The 20963-nt window shown below is 42.6% G+C and overlaps 1 protein-coding gene across 1 annotated transcript in view; it reads left to right on the forward strand.

Annotated features, from left to right (window-relative positions):
- Positions 1-200: 200 nt before the first annotated feature.
- nudcd3 (NudC domain containing 3) overlaps positions 201-20963 on the forward strand; it is a 46338-nt gene continuing 25575 nt past the window's right edge. The window contains exons 1-4 of the mRNA XM_048522999.2: positions 201-559; positions 6811-7127; positions 14931-15054; positions 18981-19124. Coding sequence (XP_048378956.1) covers positions 362-559; positions 6811-7127; positions 14931-15054; positions 18981-19124 — 783 coding nt within the window. The 5' untranslated portion in view covers positions 201-361. The remainder of the gene's footprint in view (positions 560-6810; positions 7128-14930; positions 15055-18980; positions 19125-20963) is intronic.

A 20963-nucleotide genomic window follows, 5' to 3' on the forward strand; every position in this document is an offset into this window, starting at 1 on the left:
CAAACTTCCCCGAACGGGTTCCTATAAAATCCAACTAATTCCTTTTTGAATGCAACCATTTGAACCTGCCTTCATCACCTGATACCCTCCAGACACCAGCTGCACCTCTTGTCTCCAGTCGCGTTGGCGTTGTGAGCGGGGGAAGGTTAGAGACGGGGAAACGCGGTGCCGGGGCGGGGGATGATTGTGGGTGACGGACCGGTTCCGCCGGAAGTCCCTCGGGCGAGCGGTTGGGAGGAGAGAGACGCGAAAGGAACGGGGGAAGAAAACTAAAACCAAGGAAGAAAACAAAAGGATCGAGATTATTGTCGAGTGCCCAGGGAGACCGCGGGAGTCCAGGAGGATAAGGGACGAGGCGGCCATGGACGGCCCTCCCGAGGTGACCGAGATGTACGACCAGGCGCTGCTGGGCATCCTGCAGCATGTGGGCAAGATCGAGAACTTTCTGGAAGTTTTCTTCGGCTTCCTCTACAGGAAGACCGACTTTTTCCGAGTGATGGCGCTGAAGGAGGACAGGCTGGGGTTCCCACCCGGAGTGGCCGAGAAGCTGGCCCTGAGGGTGAGTGCCCGCGGACCGAGGAGGCCCCCGCCGCCGCCAAGGCACCGGTTCGCTTCCTCTGTCGCCTCCCTCCCGACCCTCTCCGTCTCCTGCTCAAAATCAAACCCCAGGCTTTCCAGTTGTGGACCAAGACAGCCCAGTGTCAAATCTGAAAGTGTGTTCTGGTCGAAAAGCCACCCTCTCAGCAACTCTCCCTCACATGCATTTTTGTTTTTGGTTCCTTTTGCCCCTTTGAACTTAGTTGCTTCAGAGCACCAGCTGTCATCTTCCTTAAGTTCCATTATTCGGGGTTTTGTGGCATGTTGATTGTGTCCCTGCCAAAACATCTGAGTTCAAGTGCCATTTGCTGCAGTGGTGAGGGGCATTGACTGGGTGGCTAAGGAGCACCTGCTGGCCTCAGCCCAAGGGTCAAGAACAAGCGGGTGCATTGTTGCAGGAGGTTTACAGGTGGCTAGAGGAATAGTGGCAGTGGAGGTTGGAGTGCTCAGCTTGGGAGGGGAGTACAGAACGGTAACCACCCAACTTCAGGTGCGCACGCCCTGTCCAACGACACCTCGATTGCGGTTTTCAGACTCCAGAACAGATCTTTGCTTCTCCTTCAATCAAATGTACCCCAGTCCAATTCTCCAGGGGTTTTCTGTTTCACTCTAATTCTGGTTCTTGCATGTCTGATTTTAGTTCTAGTCATGCCCATGTGTCTTCAGTCATGTGGACCTGAAGCACTGAAGTGTATTGAGTTGGGATCCTAGTGTCTCTGACTCGCAATCTTGTTTTTTTTCCTCGTTCAGTAACAGCTTAAAATCTACTTATCTTAATCAAGATCATGGGTGGCTCAGTGGTTTGCACCATTGCCTCACCGTGCCAGGGACCTAAGCTTAATTCCACCCTGAGGTGACTGTCTGTGTGGGTTTCCTCCCAGACTCCAAAGGTCCTCAAGTTTTGTGGGTTGGCTATGTTAAATTGTCCGTTCTGTTACGGGATGTGTAGGTTCAGTGCATTAGCCAGAGAAAACAGAGGGTTCCATGGATTGGGTAGGGGTTTGGGTCTGGGTAGGATGCTCTTCGGAGGTTCAGTGTGGACTTATTGGGCTGAATGGCCTGTTTGCACACTGTAAGGATTCTATGACTTGTCATGTGACTTGGTGTCAGATGAAGCTGAAATTGCTCGTGAAAGAGCTTGGGATACTCCACCAAGTTAAAGGCACCATACCAGAACTCAATGGCTTCAGCCAATTCAGTTGACCATCCTGGCCTTGTGCCAATACCAGCTCAGTCAGCCCTGACTGGATGACCTTTGACCTTCCTGGGATTTGCACTTTTAAAATTATTTACAGAATCAACACAAATGGACAGAGAATCTAAGTAAATAGTGCTCCGCGGTGAGGAGCACAGAACTGCACACAGTAACCAGTTGAGTGACTTTTTGATAACTTGTTCAAAAGTGGTTGAGTTCAGAAGAATTTCATTGTGAGATGCCAGAAAAAAGTGACTTTCAGGAGTAATGCTGATCTAATGCTGTAATTAGTTCATGGACAGAATGAAACGTGAACAGCAGCACAGCTTGCTTGTTAAAAGCAAAATAGTGTGGATGTTGAAAATCTGAAATGAAAACTTAAATTGCAGGAAAAATTCAGCAGGTCTGGCAACGTTGGTTGAGAGAGAGAAAAAGTTTTTTAATGTTTTTTTTCTTTGACTTGAGTCGTTCAGAACTGTCACACTCAAAGTTCATTCTCCCTCTGTGCATTCGCTGCCAGACCTGCTGAGTTTGTCCAAAATTTTCTGTTTTTCCTTTGGATTGTTAAGATGCAGGTGTATTTTATGAGACCTGAGTGTGCCCACAATTGCTTTTCAAAATGTGGTGTTCGGCTTCGTGCCCATTTCTCAAAGAGTGACAGGGATACAACGTCTATAACAATGAGAATTAGTTTTTCAACATCTCAACTGGTCAGTTAATGACAACAGTGAATCTGCTGGTAAGTTATTTTGATCGATGGACATGATACGTGTGGAGCTGCGAAGTGAGTCATTGTCGGGAGGGCATTGCACAGTCTGCATTGCCTTCAAGCTCACAGTCTTCCAATCCCACACGGCCCACTTCCAGTTTCTTCCCAAAGTCCACAAACATGATGTTTCTGCTGGCTGTTGCCCGATGGAACTTAATGTCTTCATGCTTTTGACTCACTTTTTTTGCCCTTGTCCAGTCCTTTCACTTGGATTGTTCTGATGCTTTCTGTCTGTTTTAGAATTTCCGTTTTGCCGGCAACAGTGGCATCCTCTTGACCGTGGACATGCAATCCCTTCACATGTTCATTCATGATCAGATTGTCTTCGGGCTTTCTGCTTCTTTATGGAGGCGCTGAACCATTCCCATCTTCCATCACCACCCTCCTCCACCTGATTGAGTTCATCCTGGCTTCAAACAACACTTACTTAAATTCCTGTCTCTTTTTTCAGATCAAAAGTATGGCTGTGGGTACGTGCTTGGGCCCCAGTGATGCCTGTCTCTTTGTTGGTTACTTGGAACATAATTTTTCGTGTCTGAATTGGGGACCCCACCCACAACATTTTCTCTCGTACATGGCCCGTACATCATTGGCGCTGCATCCCTCTTTCTCCCAGAATTAGAAAAAAATGATCAGTTTGGCTTCCAGTTTCCACCTTACTCCCATCTTCACTTGGTCTCTCTCTGACTCCTGCCTTCCCTTCCTCGTCACCCCTGTTTCCATGTCTGGGGATAGACTAGCCACCAATATCTGGAATAAAAGCAGATTTCCATGTCAAAAGAGAAAGTTGACTTTATGTTTTGGGTGCAGTCGCTTTCAGTGCACCCAATCCATCTTTACCTACTCATTTTCCTCCTTATCAGCTTTTCCACTTCCCTCGCTTACTATAAGACCATAAGACATAGGAGTGGAAGTAAGGCCATTCGGCCCATCGAGTCCACTCCAGCCATTTAATCATGGCTGATGGGCATTTCAACTTCACTTCCCTGCACTCTCCCCGTAGCCCTTAATTCCTTGCGAGATCACAAATTTATCAATCTCTGTCTTGAAGACATTTAACAGCCAGGCCTCCACTGCGCTCCGTGGCAATGAATTCCACAGGCCCACCACACTCTGGCTGAAGAAATGTCTCCTCATTTCCATTCTAAATTTACCCCCTCTAAATCTAAGGCTGTGCCCATGGGTCCTAGTCTCTCCGCCTAACGGAAACGACCTCTTAGCGTCCACCCCTACTAAGCCATACATTATCTTGTAAGTTTCTATTAGATCTCCCCTCAACCTTCTCAACCCTAATGAGTACAATTCCAGGATCCTTAGCTGTTCATCATATGTTAAAACTACCATTCCAGGGATCATCAGTGTGAATCTCCGCTGGACACGCTCCAGGGCCAGTATGTCCTTCCTGAGGTGTGGGGCCCAAAATCGGACACCATTTTCTAAATAGTGCCTAACTAAAGCCTTATAAAGTCTCAGAAGCACATCGATGCTTTTATATTCCAACCCTCTTGAGATGAATGACAACATTACATTCACTTTCTTAATCACAGACTCTACCTGCAAGTTAACCTTTAGAGAATCCTGGACTAACACTCCCAGATCCCTTTGTACTACAGCTTTATGACTTTTCTCACCATTTAGAAAACAGCCCATGTCTGTATTCTTTTTTCCAAAGTGCAAGACCTCGCGTTTGCTCACGACTATCAACAACCCCTTTGACTATCTAACTATATTTCTCTCTCAAACAAAAACAAATTGCTTGAGAAACTGAGCAGGTCTGGCAGAGTCTGTGGAGAGAAAGCGGACTTAACGTTTCAAGCCCAGTGACTCTTCTTCAGTGTTTTAACAGGAAACGCAAGGCTAGATTAATGTAAACGCTTTCCACTGTTTGGGGATTCCAGGAATAGAGTGCCGTAGTCTGAGAATTTAGACCGGATCATTGGGGAGAGATGTTTGGAAGCATTTGTATATGCAAAGGCTAGGATGTGTTTGGAACTCTTCCACCAGAGACAATGGATGCAGGACCTGTTTTTGTTGATTTTACAGCAACATTTTTGTGAAGCAAATATACGGAGGGATATGTGCCTAACGCAGGCATATGAAGTCAAGCAACAAATCAGTCAATATTTCTTTGAATGGTAGAACAGGCTCAATGGCTTCCTCCTGTTCTTCTGTCAGATTTGTGTCACCTTTTCAAGAGGAAGGCATTCTGCTTCTGTTGAACTATTGGAAAAAAGGTCTGGTATTGAAAGAGATACTGTTGCAATAAAGATAGAAATTTGAGTGCAATTTTTTGGAGCCCTCTGACTTGCTTTCCCCACCTTTGAATTGAGAAACTTGGATTGTTGGACTGAGCTTGTGATTCCTGACCAGGGTGCACTGTCAAATGCGCAGTTAAGTGAACCTTTGTGCCATCTGAGCAGCTTTTCAACTTGAAAGTTATAGAAATAGAATGAATCCATTATAGTTGATGGCTCACAATTTAAACAAGAGCAGGTCACTTGCTTTTGGAAAAAGTTTCTGAACATCGAAGGTAACTTGAATTGCCTTCGAGTGTAGATGTGCTTAATTTGTTGGGACTTGCTTATCAAAAGAATTCGCCTTCAGAAGAAACGAACAGTTGAATTTATAATGTTTCTTTCACAGTCACCTGACACCTGAATTTTGTGTTATGGAAATATGAGATGAATGTTTTTCATTTGGCAGCATCACTATTTTGAAGCTAATGTTTTTGTTTTATTTCCCAATAGTACATTTCAATTCATACACTTTGGCTCTTGACAGACCCCTGTACAGAAGAATGTAGTAAGAAGAGTTAACTGTTCTTCGTAAACTTGAATTTGGATCTTCAATAGCAAATTGGCCCCGTCAAAAGCCATTATCTGACACACACACTAATGAACACACCTCCATTGCACCAACATGTGACCTCACAGACTCTTGGTCTGGCAGCATGTTAATTTAAAAATATCCATGTTTGTTTTCAGATCTCACCCCCAAAACATACCACCCCATCTCTGTTTCTTCTTCCAGCTGTAAATCTGCCGAAGAACTTTGTACTGCTGCAATTTGCATTTCCTAATTTTAATCAGTCTGTCAGTTGTAGATGAGGCCTGAGCAACGAGCTGGAGAGTTTTTTTTTCCTTTTGCTTCCCTTCAATGCCTTTCCTCTTGATATAAACACTTCAAAGATTCTCCATAAAGTCTCCTGTTCTTGGCCAAGTTGTCAGTCGTCTGCCCCATTATTGAATCATAAGTAAAACAAAAAAAACACAAACACTGAGAAGCACAGATCTAGTAAAATATTGCCCACCTGAAATGTGAACTCTTTCTTTCTCCACAGATGTCAGATGCTGCTGAGAATTTCTACCGTTTTCGATTGCTGCTTTAGATTTTCAGCATCTGCAGTATTTTACATTTGTAATATGTACGTGATCCTATCTTGGATCCTGTTGATGTTTTGATCAAGATGCTTTACGAAATGAAAGTTCTTTGTAGTCCTATACTATGAAGGATTTGAATTTAGAATTCTTAAATTCCCTCTGAATTGGGTGTGAATTGGCGGACACTTGAAATGTCTCAGTCTTGTCATAGCTTCTACAAGGGAAATGGCAGTGTTCTAGCACAATATTCCTTAACCCCACTGCAACCAAAAGCTTTTAAATTGTTTAGGGTCATACAGAACAGAAACAGACCCTTCTGTCCAACTTGTTCATGCCGACCAAGGTTACCGCGTTAAATTAATTCCAGGTGCCTGCATTTGGCCCCTATCCCTCTTAACATTTTCTCTCCATGTACCTGTCCAAATGTCTTTTAAATGTTACACCTGTACCTTCATCTACCAGCTGTTCTGACCCTTCAGTCCATGTACGAACAGCCTTCTCTGAAAAGGTTGCCCATTGGGTTCCTGTTCAGTCACTTTAAAAATCCTGTCACTTTAAAATTAAGCGCTGTAATTTTGAATTTTCCTACCCACAGTGGAAAAAAAACTTGGCTATTCACCTTATTTATATAATTCATGATTTTATCGGTCTCCCAGGTGCATGTTCTTTTAGGATTATAGTAAAAGGTGTCTCTTCATATCTGTTTATCTCTCCTTGCCTGCTTTGCAGTTTAGTGGAACTGTGACTGATCTGTAAGCACCCTGTCCTTGAATAGCTTTATGTAACGTGAGGTCTTGTGGCTATAATCTGTGTACAAGTGGGACAGATGCAGTCACATGTTTTCATGAGTGCTTCATCTTGTTTTCAAGGCTTTCAAAAAGTTTGAACATTATTCTATTCAAGATCATGAGAGACGGCTGAAAGAGCTGGAGCGGAAACTGAAGAGCAGGAATGTGGAAGAGGACAAACCATGTGTTCCACTTCCTGGCCAGGAGGTCGAGGTTGAGTCAACAGCAGAGGAACAACCTGAAGCAGAAGCAACAGAGTCGGACGAACAGAACACTAAGCACATCCAGAGTGATCAGAAGATGCCTGCAGGTTTGCAGCAACCCACCATGAGTGATCCACCGCAAGAGGGCGCTGCTGCAGCACCAGTTGCGAAAGAGGAGGACTCTGAGCCAATCAAGTATGTGTGCACATTTATTCTAAGATAAAATGGAAAAGAAAGGAAGCAGTATCTGTCTTTGTAGAGGCTTTAAGGGTATTGGTAATAGCCGTAGTCTTTTGCAGGAGATCCGAAATGAATTGGTGTCTTTGCTTGTTTCACTCAAGTGTCACCACACTGTGCGAAGTCAATGTGACAGATTCTCTACTGCATTGCAGATATTATTTGTCACAGGGTTTGACTCACTGTCTGACTGCTTCATATCTAGTGTTGGTACTTGGCTGTCTCTGTTCCCCGGTGTTGCAACTTAAATAACTCGTGAACAGAATTTTAAAATCAGACAATTGGATGCATTTTGGAAGGAACAATGAGAAGTAACAATGTAAAGTAAATGGTAAAGTTTTTCAGAGCGAGCGGAGAATTATTGAATTGTACAAGTGGTTGCAGCAGCGCAGAAAGCAGTCATGTGGCCAGTTATATCTGTACTGGCTGTCTGCCAAAGTAACCCAGATACCCACCTGTCTGGTTTTACTTTGTACCCTGAAATTATATTTTCTCAAGATAACTGATTTTTGAAAACTTGAGTTGAATCTGCTTCAAGCATTCACTCAGGTAGTGCATTCCACATCTTTGTGTCACAAAATTACTAGGCTCATATTGTCCTTCAGCCTTTTGCCACTTAGCTTAAATCAACATTTCCTACTTTTAAAATCTTGCTGAAAATCAAAGCAGTTTCTGTCTGTCAACTCTGTCTGGATCCCTCTATGGTTTTGAACACCTTTTAACCTTCTTAATTTTCACTTCTCCAAAGAGACCAAACCCATCATCTCCATCCCACGTGTTTCATGTGTGCTCCTCGTCCCTGAACTGATTTGTGTGATTTTTTTTTCTGCATCCTCTGTGTTGCCTTTACTTAATGACAGTTTGGTGCCCTGAACTGGACATAGCACTGTCATCAGTGTTGTATAGATTTTTGTCTCATGTCCATGTTTTTGTGTTCAAGGCCCCGACTGATAAATCTTGACTTCATTTCTCTGTACCTTACAGTGTGGAAAGGGTCACCAATCTAACTGCAGGTACAGCTGGTGATGAGACAACTAAGAGATGGTGAGGGGGGGACAACTTGTCAATGCAGTACTGAGGGTGCTGTACTTAACTGGACACAGTATATGAAACAAGGTCAATGAGCCTGTAGCGCAGTTCGAAATTGTCAGGAACGATGTTGTGGGTATCACAGAGATGTGGCTGCAAGGTAATCAGGACCGGTAAGTAAATATCCAAGGATACACATCCTGTCGAAAAGCCAGGTCAACAGGTTGAAGGGGCAGGGTTGTATCTTCCGTAAGAATGAAATAAAGTCACGTAGTGCTGGAAGTTGTAGAATCTGTTTGACTGAGTTGAGGGACCCCAAAGGAAAAGAAGATCCTCCTGGAAGCAGTGCACAGGCCTGCGAAGACTCGTCAGGATGTGGGGAAGAAAATACATTAGGAGACAGAAAAAGCATGTAAGAAGGGCAGTGTTGCACAATACGTGGAGATCCTCAAGATGCAGGTGGACTGGGAAAATCAGGTGAGAAGCAGATATCAAGACAAGGAATTCGTGGAATGTCTAGGAGATGGTGCTTTTTCAACAGCTTGAGTTGGAGCTCACTTGGGAATAGGTAGTTCTGGATTTGGTGATATGATGAGGCAGACTGGATTAAGCAGCTTGAGGTAAAGGAACTGCTGGGGTACAGTGACCACAATATTGTAGAATTCACCCTGCAGTTTGTGACAGAAAAGGTGGCATCAGATGTAACAGTATTACAGTAGAGTAAAGAAAACCACAAAAGCACGAGGGAGGAGCAGGGTAGAATTGATTAGAAGGCAAGCCAAGCAGAAATTCCTGTGGTGGTAATTTGGAGGACACAGCAGAAATTCATCCCAAGGAAGAAGAAATGTGCTAAGGGGGAGGATGAGGCAACCATGGCTGGCAAAGGAAGTTAGGGACACCATAAAAGCAAAAAAGAAAGCGTTCAATGTGGTGAAGCCAGAGGATGGGGAAGTTTTTCAAAATCAGCAATCAGGAGGGTGAAAGTGAAATATGAAACTAAGAGAGCTACTGATACTAAAGAAGATTGTGAGAGTTTTTATAAAGATGCCTAAAAAAGTTAGAAAAGCAAACAGGCAGATTGGACCATTGAAAAATGAGGCAGGAAAAGGACTCAGATCAAAGAAATGGTGGAGGAACTGATGAGGTACTTGGCATCAGTTTTCACTGTGGAAGGAACCAGCATAACAGAACTTGAAGAGTCAGAGGCAGAGATGAGTGCATTGGTCATCTTTAGTGAGAAGTACTGTGGTAGCTGAAGATGGATAAATCTCACAGACCAAAGGGAATACACCTCAAAGTCCTGAAGGCGATAGCAGAGGAATTGTAGAGGCATTGGTGGTGAGTTTTCAGCAATCACTGCAGGCAGGCAGGTTCCCAAGGTACTGGAAAATGACAAATGTAATACCCAGTTTTAAGAAAGAATGGAGGAAGAGGAGGGTTTGCCTGGCCTTGATCGTTGGTAGTATTTTAAAGCTTGCTATGAAGGATAAGATTATGGACTACTTTGAAGTGCAAGGTGAAATAGGGCTGAGTCAGTACACCTTTGTCAAAAGGATGTCATGTCTGACAAATTCTTTGAGTGGTAATGAGCTGGTTAGACAAAAGAGAGCCAGTGCATATTGTTTATTGGGATTTCCAGAAAGCCTCTGACAAAGTGTGCACAGGCTGCTGCTGAATACGATACGTGTGCATGGTGTTAGGATAACGTACTGGCATGGATGCAGCACTGGCTGTCTGGCAGAAGGCAGACAGTGGGGATAAAGGGGTCTGTTTCAGGATGGCAGCTTGTGATAGTAGAGTTCTCTAGTTCTCATGTTGGGAGCACAAGAATTCACTTTATATATTAACAATCAGGACAAAGGAACTGAGGGCATTGTCGCTAAGTTTGAAGACAACACAAAGATAGCTGGAGGGACAGGTTTTGTCAGGAAGCTGAAACGCTGCAGGAGGTTTGGACAGACTGAGCGAAGGAGTGGAAGATTGAACAGAATGTGGTGAAGTGTGAAGTTATGCACTCCAGTTGGAAGAACAGAGGCCTAAATTATTTTCTAAATTGGGAACAGGCTTCAGAAGTATGAAACACAAAGGGACTTGGGAGTCCAAGTTCAGGATTCTCTTTAGGCTAGCATGCAGTGGCAGTTGGCAGTAAGGAAGGCAAATGTAGTGTTAGCATTCATTTCAAGAGGATGAGAATACAAGAACAGAATGCTACTGCTGAGACTGTAAGGCTCTGATCAGACAGTGTTTGGAATATAAGAAGGGTCTAGGCCCGAAATGTCAGCTTTCCTGCTCTTGTGATGCTGCTTGGCTTGCTGTATTCATCCAGCTCTACACCTTGTATCTCTATTTTAGAATATTGTGCAGAGTTTTGGGGCCCTGTATTTAAGGAAGAATGTATGCTGGCATTGGAGGGGATCCAGAGGAGATAGATAAGAATGTTTCTGGGGTGAAGGGCTTGTTGTATGATGAACGTTTGCGGATTCTGGGTCTGCCGTCTGTGGACTTTGAAGGATGAGGTGGGATCTGACTGAAGCTTAGAGAACACTGAGAAACCTTGATTGAGGAAGATATTTTCATGCATCAGAAAGACCAAGACCCAAGGACACTGCCTCAGAATGAATTGATGACCCTTTAGAACTGAGATGAGGATGAATATCTCCAAGCTGAGGGTGGTTAATGTATGGAACTGAACTCGCTGCTGCAGAGGGCTGTGGGGGCCAGGTCATTGAGTGTATTTCAGGCAATTCGACCGATTCTTGATTGGTAAGGGTATTGAGTGCCGGGGGATTGGTGGTGGAAGCAGGAGAATGGATTTGAGAAACGTATCAGTCATGATCAAATTGTGAAGTTCGCATGATGGGCCGAATGGCCTAATTCTGTCATATGACTTTTGGTTTGACTAATTTTTGAAGTGAGGCTGCCGTCTTCTGCAGAAAAGAAGTGCATAGAACTTGTTGGCCTGTTTGCTCATGCAGCCCCTGAGAATTTTACCCTCCACATTATATTGCGTCTCCTCATTGTTACTATCTCAATGAATCATTTCCTATTTGAATATATGATTTGCACATGTGTTTGAAGATGGGTAAGCAAGCTCACAGTATTTTAGCAAAAGAATTTGTGATCTGGAGGAATCAATGAAAAAATGATGATTGTATGTAATGGAGACTGCTAAACTGTCATGCTCATGAAGTGCTATGGTTACTGTTTGTCGACATACAATGACATGGATGTTGGAATTCAGAGTATAATTTCAAGTTTTGGCAATGATATCATACTGCAGGAATTTCAAACAGTGAGGACAGCACTAATTGCCTGCCACATGACAGGCTAGTAGTATGAGCAGACACTGGCAAAATTGAGAGAAGGGTTTGACAAAATGGCTTTTGTTAGAAGGGACAGGAGGCAATCCCATCATTCGAAATAGTGTACAGGAGCAGAAGGGCAATAGGAGTGCGTGTGCATAGATTTCAGCAGGTAGCAACATGTATTGAGAGCGTGCTTAAATAAATGCATGGGGTTTTGGACTTCATAAATAGATATTTCGAAGTCTCAAATGCTTCACTGCGCAGGGAATATGTCATTGAGTGTTTTTAAGGCAAAGATGGAAACATTTTTTGAACAGTAAAGGAATCAAGTGTTATGGTCAGTTAAGTGAAGTCGATTCGATGAAAAGATCAGGCATGGTTTCATTGAATGGCAGAGTAGGATCAATGGACACGATGGCTGAGTCCTTCTATTTCTTATGTTCTTATGTTCGGCTGAATCTGCACAAAACCCTTGTCAGGCCACATCTTGCTTCCACTTCTGGTTACCACACACTTAATGAGTAGTATGTGAGCCCTTGACATTTATGAACATGAGTTGGCTGTTGAGCTCATGGGCTGACCAAACGTTCCAATGGAATTTACCTACTCCGTCCCTGCAACGCTGAATGTCATGGCTAGACTTCCACAGCACTCTGTGATTGAGTATTCCAAAGGTTCGCAATCTTTTGCTTTTTAAAAAATAGGAATCCTCATCTCACACCTCAGTGGCTTCCCTCTGACTTTTTCACTTGTGTCCCTGGTTCTTGTCTTCCCAGTCAGGGGAAGCATTTTGCCCACATATACCCTGTCTGTGCTTAGAAATATTTTTAAAGTTTCACTGCAATCACCTATCATTCTTTGAAGTTCCTGAGAGTGCAGGTTCAGTTGGCCTAATCTCTCCTCTTAGGACAGTCCCACCATTCTCTGAGTAAGTTTGGCGAACTTCACTTGCACTGTTGCAGTAACGTCTATTGCGAGACCAAAACCATACATTGCAGTCTATCTGGGGGTTAAACTAATTCCTGTACCTAAGGGGCTGCACTCCGAAAGCTTGTGATTTCAAATATACCTGGTAGATTATAACCTGACTTCTTGTGATTTCTCACTTTGTCTGTCCTAGTCCAACACCGGCACTTCTCCACAGTGACATTGCGGCTTTTATGCGTCTGTGATCATTTAACTACTTTGATCCCTGCCTCTGGATGAAAATTACTGTGTTCAAACAGGAAACTGGATGATACAAGATCAAGAGTTCTTTTCCGAAAGAACCATGGTCTTAGTGTTGAGCTCCGTTACCTGTTGTTTGATTATGTCACTCATTTTCAGCAGAGCAGAGTCTTGCAGTGACCCACAAAATTCACTATTTTCCAACCCAAGTCATTCTCAAAAGTCCAAGAAAGATGAGTTGATTTTGTTAGTTGTGATCTAGTTCTCTGCTTTCTTCTGTAAAGCACGTGGCTGCATCTTAAATTTGAGACCAAAAAATGCTTGACAGTCCTCCAATTTCTTACACTCATTGATTGCAGTCCATTCAAATTCCAACAAGAAAATTAATTAATTCCTTGAAATTGTTGGTTGGAGTGCAATGTGTCCTTCATGGTATTGCCATCAGTTTATGCTTCGTTCAGGAAGGCGAACAAATAACATAACACTGTTCATTGTTTTAATTGTCTATGCTGAGGATGGCCTCAGAGAATGAGAAATGGCTATGCAAGAAGAAAGCAATTTAAAATAAGGTAAACAGCAAAGGAAATCATTCCAGATTTCTTTTGTGACCAGATTGCGCAACATTCAATTTTTGGAGGATTTAAGATTTGAAGGAATATGGAAAAATGAATTTATTTAAACTTTTATAGAAATATTTGGGGCAAGTTCTTGAAAATAGATTGTTGAAAGGCCTCTGTGGAAGTGAGATTTGTTTAAAAGGAGCCTTCCTTAAAATCATGCCTGGACTCTGCAGGGGCTGTTTCACATCAAAGCATTCAAGAATTAGCTGGGCCACAAGAAGCCTGTGAGAAAGGACTGCACAACTCTTTTCTTGCATTTCCGATAATAACTGTCGTGCTGAGGTTAGAGTGAAATGTGCTTCTTGCTGTGAATAAAGCAACTTCTCCATAGTGTACTTGCTGGAGAAACTGTGTGCGCAAAGAATCCAGAGATTACTGTGTACTACTCATGTTTTGACAAAGTGCCAGAAATCAAGGTGACGGACTTTGATACGTTGGATGCCTTTACCCTTTTTGCGTGTCATGGCCAGAGTTTTCTTTGCGATTGTGAACCTCTGCAGAAATAAGTCCTGTTGTTTTCTCTCCTAAAATGTGCGTGTGTTGTGGTTGGACTGATAAATGTTAGTACTTGTTACCAATTGTTTGTGCAAAGAAATTCTTGGACTTTGATTACATTTTAGTTTTGATAGGAAACCAATAACTGCCTTATCAAAGAAGTCTGATCAGTTGATCTTTTCACTGAAAACCTGATTTGGATTTATTTATTTATAAGTATTTATTTGGCCTTGATAGCAACCAGGGAAAGTCTTTTTGATGTTATGTGCCCTGTGGAGGAATGGGACTCGTGCAACAGTGCACCCCATGTTGATAGAACTTTATAGAATGGAATCCCAAAGACAGCAGGATATTTCTGCCCCTGTTTAAAAAAATGTGCATTTACTGACTTAGTACACTGGATGCCTGACTTGCATTAAAAGCCAAAAATTAAAATGCATTCTTGAAACATGAGAAACATTTAAAATGATACAGATTTGTTTGTTGGACCCCTCCCTGCTAAATGCCCGCAGCAACCGGTCTTGTTCCTGAATTGAAGATTTTTGTTATTTCATGAATAAAGAAGAAGGCATCTAGTCCTCTTGCTGTAGATAAGTGTACAGCGTATCCCAATGATGAAACTGCCTGAGTGAAAATTGAGCCAACCACTGCACATTTTTTTCACCACCAAAACCGCTTCCAAACTGGCTGAGTTATTGATTAAGGTACCTCATGGAACTGAATAAGTTGTGAAGTTCCTTTGGCTGGGTCAAGGGTGATCTACGTCACAAATATAAAATAAAACACAAATGGAGAATTGCTGTAAGTTAGACTATTCTGAAGCTTCATCAAGCTGGGTTTAATTTATGTCCAGCTGAAGTGATCCGTAGATTGTGATTGGTTGATACTGATGTAACATTTAATTGGTGTGAGTCCATGTCATGAAATTATCTTAGAGTTTGTACCATTTTGGACATGGAATTGAAAAGAAATGGCAAATTTTGCATTGGGTTTTTCATTAATGGTTGGGTACACGTTGCTCTGTTCTTGTGTGAAGAATGTTGTTGACCTCGGTGTTGGCGAGTAGGAAAGTCACTGTCTGCAGTGTTGTTGTCATACAACTACAGGAATAACACGTTTCCTGTGCTGACTTGGTTTATTTGCAGGAAATGTGATGAAAATTCTGACAGTTACAATGGAGCCGTGAGGGACAACTACACTTGGTCCCAGGATTACACTGACCTGGAAGTGAAGGTGCCAGTGTCGAAGGCAATTGTAAAAGGAAGACAGGTAAGATTCCATCTACTGCATGGAACGCAACTTATTCAAATGAGCGAGCCTCATTGTGTTCCAGGTTAAGAGTTCACAATTCTGTCTTGAAACAATGAAAGAGTGTCATGCTGAAGAATAAATTGATCATGACTTGAACCAGTATACCACAAAACTGTCCTGGTGAAGTCCCAGGTTTGATTTCTGACCCTGGCTGCAGCAGCAGTTTGGTGCACCTAACAGCTTTTGCTGTTGAATGCTATCTCACAGCGTCTTTTGGTAAGCGTGTGTCAAACTCGGACAGAAAAAGAAATCAGTGATGATAGTCAGCCTTTGGCTATACACAAGAACAGGTTACTGGGTGGGGTACAGATATCCTAGCGGAGCCAAAGAAGCTGTATTTAAGACAAGGTCATTGCTTTAGAAGGTACAGGCAGAAAATTGTGATGGAGAAAAAAGACTGAAGGAGACTCGGTACCAAAATAGAAAACCTAATATTATGATCCTGTCTTATGTTATGACTGAACAAGTCAGATCCCAGACTGAAATCGGGCTTGATTGATTATTTTTGTTTTGTTTCTCTTCAATGGGGTTTATCCCATCACCGTACAGTGCTCAAACATAAGTGAGAATTTACTCCTGCATCACAACAGTTTGACTTAACTGTTGACTTATATTTCCAGTCTTGAGAGGTTGATAGCATCTTTGGTTTTTTACACAATGGAAGTTGGATATTCTCAGCTTTGAATCGCCCCTCTGCCATTCTGTTCTGAGCCTTTTCAAGTCAAATCCTTCTCCTGAATTGACTTGTTTCCTAACTTGGCAGAATGAACTCCTTTCTCTAAAGTAACTGTTTGCACCTTCTTGCTTTAACCAGGATTTCTGTGAATTTCAACTAAAAAAGGTTTCCAAGATGTGGAATTTTTCCCTGTACATAAAAGTTGTATTTCTGGTGTTTCGAAGCTGAAAGCAAGATAGTGCTTCTAAAATTGAGTGACACCTGCTTGTAAAACTCTCCCAATAAAAAGAAATTCCCGCGATCACTCTAGAAAGCCTTGGTCTCATACTTCATTAAAAATGGCTCCATCAATTCTAGCAAGTTCATCATTAAAACCACATCAATAAGAGTGGGTTGGTGCGGGATAAAGTAATTAAAAATGCCAGAACACGTAACACATGTCCAGCAAGTCTGTGCACTGTTTCAATCCTTAACATCATAGAACATAAGAAATAGGGGCAAGAATAGGTCATCAGTCCCCACACCCGCCCTACTATTCAAAAAGATCACGGTTGATCATTGCCGGGCTTCAAGTCCTTTTCCATCCCAAATCAATATCACCATCAACTCCTTGATAGTTCACACATCTACCTATCTGTAAATACTATGTGATCAACCCTGTACAAGTCAATGAGTGACATAATTGCCTGCCTTTTGGGAATAGAAATCCTTTCACATCTTTTTATTGGATGGTGATTAAAGTTATACATGAGGGGAATATCAATGAAGTTTTTAATCTGGACTTGCATAGAGTGTTTATTGAAATCCCTTACACTTAATGTTCATTGAATTAAAGGCAAATTATTAATCTGGTTGGAAAATTGGCTGTGTGTTGGGAGACTGAGAGCAATGATAATAGACACATGCTTTGATTAGCTGGATATGGCTAATCGTATCCCGTGAGGATCTATTGGGCCTCAACTACTTACTATATTTATGATCAACTTGAATTAGAAAGTGACACAATCAAATTTGCTGATGACAGGAAGATGGGTAACATTGTAATAGGGTAGATAGAAGTATGATATTACAAAAAGATATTAATAGATTCTTTGAACGGACAAAACAATGACAAACGGATTTCAGTGGAGGCAAATGTGAGGACATAGATTTTTGGACTGGAAGAATAGTGGAAATACGGCAACAGTGGAGGTCCAAACTGATGGGGTGTGGGGGGGGGGGGTGGTATCGAGGAACATGTGAAAGAGACCTTGGAGTTCAGGCTCAGAGTTCCTTGAAAGTGGAGTTTCAGGTTGACAGGATAGTGAACAAGGTGTTTGCTATGCTTGCTTTTATTGGAAAGTGCATTGAGTATACAATTTGGATGTCATGTTGTGGCTGTACAGGGTGTTGGTTAGGCTACTTGTGGAATACTGTGTTCGATCCCCTTCTCCCTGTCGTGGGAAGGATGTTGTGAAACTCGTAAGGGTTCAGGAAAGATGTACAAGGATATTGGAGGGTTTGAGCTGTAGGGAGAAGCTATTTAGGCTAGGACTGTTTTTCCCCAGAGCATCGGAGGCTGACTGGTGATCTTATAGAGGTTTATAAAATCACGGATAAGGTGAATACCCAAGGTCTTACTCCCATGGTATAAGCGTCCAAAACTAGACGGCATCAGTTCATGGTGCGAGGAGAAATGTTTAAAAGAAACCTCGGGGGCAACATTTTCATGCAGAGGATGGTGTGTGTGTGTGTGTGTGGAATGAGCTGCCAGATGAGGAGGTGAAGTACAGTCAACACATGTAAACAGCATCTGGATGGGTATATGAATAGGTAGGGTTTAGAGGCAAATTGGCCAAATGCTGGCAAATGGGAGGGATATCTGGTCAGCATGGGCGAGTTGGGACCCAACGGTCTGTTTTCCATGCTGTCCAGCTGAATGACTCAACATCTGTTTTAATTCATTGTCCCTGTATTCTGTAATTATGTTCCCTAGTTTGAGAGACCTCCATTAGTGGAATCATATTAACATCTACCCTGTCAAACCTCCTCAAAATCTTGTACGTTTAAAGAAGATCATCTCTCATTCTTCTATCTCACCTGAATAAAGACCTAATGTAATAATTAGCTGTTCTCAATAAGTTAACCCTTTTGTGCCAGGAATCTGCCCAATTCATGTCTTTTGAATTGCCTCCAATGCCAGTCTATCGTTTTTAAATATGGAGACAAGACTATACATCAAACTTGAGATGCAGTCTCACCATCATCTAGGACAATGTGCATTCAACAGCATTGCCATCACTGAATCCCCTTGTTTGCATTGCCCAAAAACTGAATGGGAACAGGCACATGCAGTAAATATTGTAGCTCAGCTGTCAGACAGTATTTCTTCCTTGGTTCCCAAATCCAGTCTCCCATCAAGGTGAAGTCAAGCAGGTATTGGAATAGCCTCTGCAGAGTTGGGTGAGTACAGCTGCAACAGCACTGTGGAAGTTTAACACCAAGCAAGATAATGTAATTCATTTGGTAAGTGTAAATTTGCACGACCAACAGGGCATTATGCTGTGTTCTGTCCAAACTTCTGCATTGAATGCTGTAGTCAAAATATTCCCAAACTTTGAGCTATATGCCTCTTCCCGATGCAGGATGGGCAGAAGGCTGATGACTGAATGCATTGTAAGACACCAAAAGATGTATCTGATGCTTAGTGGCTCTTTAACAACGTATTTTCATTAAGCTCACTGCCTGTGCGGTTTTCTTCCAATCCCTGCAGTTTGATCCCTGATCACGTGTTTATCTAATTCTCTTTGAAGGTTGTTATTGAACTTGTTTCTACTCACCAAACAGGCAATACATTCCGAAGCATAACACATAATTACATCCATTTCATGGCATTTTGTGCACTTGGTGCTGGAGACTAATCTTTACTTTCTAAAATTTGGCATTCGTCTATTCTGCTTGTCAGAGGAATTACTTCATTTTGCTCCCTCAGTTTTATCCCCTCAGATTCAGCATAGAAATCTAGTCATTGATTGAAAACCTGGCAGAAGCCAGGGATGATCAAAATTCTGAAAGCTAAATACAGACTTGAAATTGCATTGAAGTATTTCGAGACTATGAAAATCTTTTTGAATCTCATAAAAGGTAATTAGGAAGTAGAATTGATGTGTACAAGTGATGCTGGTTAGAAAATGAGAAAGGCTGTAATTGCATTTGTGTTTACACACAGGTTTCTGTTGACATTCAAAGCAACAGTCTGCGTGTAGCTGTAATGGAAGGAGGTTGTGAGCGAGTCATTGTGGATGGAAAGCTGACACATAAGATCAATACAGAAAACTCTATGTGGAGCTTAGAACCTGGACGCTGCATCTTGGTAAGACTGCCAGCACTTTCCATACAACATTGGTGATAAACGTAGGCAGTTTGGCTGAAGAGATGGATACGGGTGTGAATGTTTTATTTGAATTGTCTCCCACCCATCTTCATGTCACCTCGTCAGTGTACCCATTTCTTTTCTACTTCATGGATTTATTTAGTTTCCATTAAATGCAACAATTAAGGAATCCAAAATGGGCAGTAATGAGCCTGTGAAATGAATACACTAAAACACCAACCAAGCCAAATGGCGAACAGCAGAGGTGGCTTTACATTCTGGATTTTGTACTTCAATTTTTTTCTTGTCTTGAGATAACTCAGTGGGAGAGTTCCCCTTCTGTCATCCTCCAATGTTTTGCCAAAGTGAGTACTTTCAAGTTGAAAGTCCAAGTGCTGAGCACCAGTCTGACTTAAGAATGCAGAGTGATCTGTAAGTTACCTAGGTGAAACATGAGGTGTTGTTCATCAAACACCACCACTCTGTCTGTAAAAATGACCCTGAGCTTCCGGCTGTCTGCCATCTCGGCACACTACTGTGTTCCCATGCCAACGTTTCTGTCTCCGGCTCGCTGAAGTTGTACGGTGAAGCTCAATGCAAGCTGTAGGAGCAACATCTCATCTTTTGCCCAGGTTTCTTTAGAGCCCTCAGGACTCAACGTGGAGTTAAACAATTTCAGAGTGTGAAAACCTACCTCAATGTTCTTCACCCAACCTCCACCCCCAGGTCCTACATGGATTATTCTGAACACAGTTGACACATTTTTTAAACACCTAAACTTTGTTAATACCTGTCCAGTGTCTTCCTCTGTCCCAGCTTTCTGACAGTCTCCATCTCTAAGGCTCACTTCTCCACTGCTGCACCACTGAAAGTGTTATCTGGGCCTGTAACCTTTGCTGACTCCAGCAATGTGAGCCAGTTTGTGTTTTTAAAGTCAGAGTGAGTGTAATACAGCATGGAAACAGGCCCTTCGGCCCAAACTGGTCCATGCTGACTATGGTGCCCACTCAACAAGTTCTAATTGCCTGCATTTGGTCCATATCCCCCTCCAAACACTTTCCATCCATGTACCTGCCCAAATGTTTTTTTAATCGTTGTTTTTGTGCCTGTCTCAACCACTTTCTCTGGCAGCCCATTCCAAATATGCACCACTTTCTATGTGAAGAAGTTGCTCCTCACATCCTCCTCAAATCTGCCCCCCCTCACCTTAAATCTGTACACTCTAGTTTTCCATTCCCCATCCCTGGGAAAAAGACTACATGCATTCTTCCTATCTAAGCCCCTCATGATTTTATCCACCTCAGTAAGGTCACCGCTCATTCTCCTCCATTCCAAGGAATAAAGTCGAATCCTGGCCAACCTCACCTCAGAACTCAGGCCTACTATTCCTAGCAACATCCTTGTAACTCCTCTTTGCACAGTTTCCAGTTTAACTATGCCTTTCCTGTAACAGAGTGACAAAAACTGTACACCACACTGCAAGTTTGGCCTCCCCAATGACTTGTACATCTTTAATGTCCCAACTCCTATATGTACTGCCCTGACTGAAGAAGGCCGGCATGCTAAATGCTTTGCTCACCACCCTGTCTACCTGTGATGCTGCATTCAACCAACTATGTACTTGTACTCCTCAGTGTCTCTGTCCCACAATACTCCACAGAACTTACCATTCACTGTATGACTCTGACCTCGGTTGAACTTTCCAAAGGCCAACACCTCACGCTTAGCTGTATTGAATTTCATTTGGCAATCCTCAGCCCACTTCCCCATCTGATCATAATCCCCCTGTAATTTTTGATAACTTTCACTGCTATCAGTGATAACTCTTAATGTTGTATC

Source organism: Stegostoma tigrinum, chromosome 40, assembly GCF_030684315.1.
Source record: "Stegostoma tigrinum isolate sSteTig4 chromosome 40, sSteTig4.hap1, whole genome shotgun sequence".
Classification (NCBI taxonomy): Eukaryota; Metazoa; Chordata; class Chondrichthyes; order Orectolobiformes; family Stegostomatidae; genus Stegostoma; species Stegostoma tigrinum.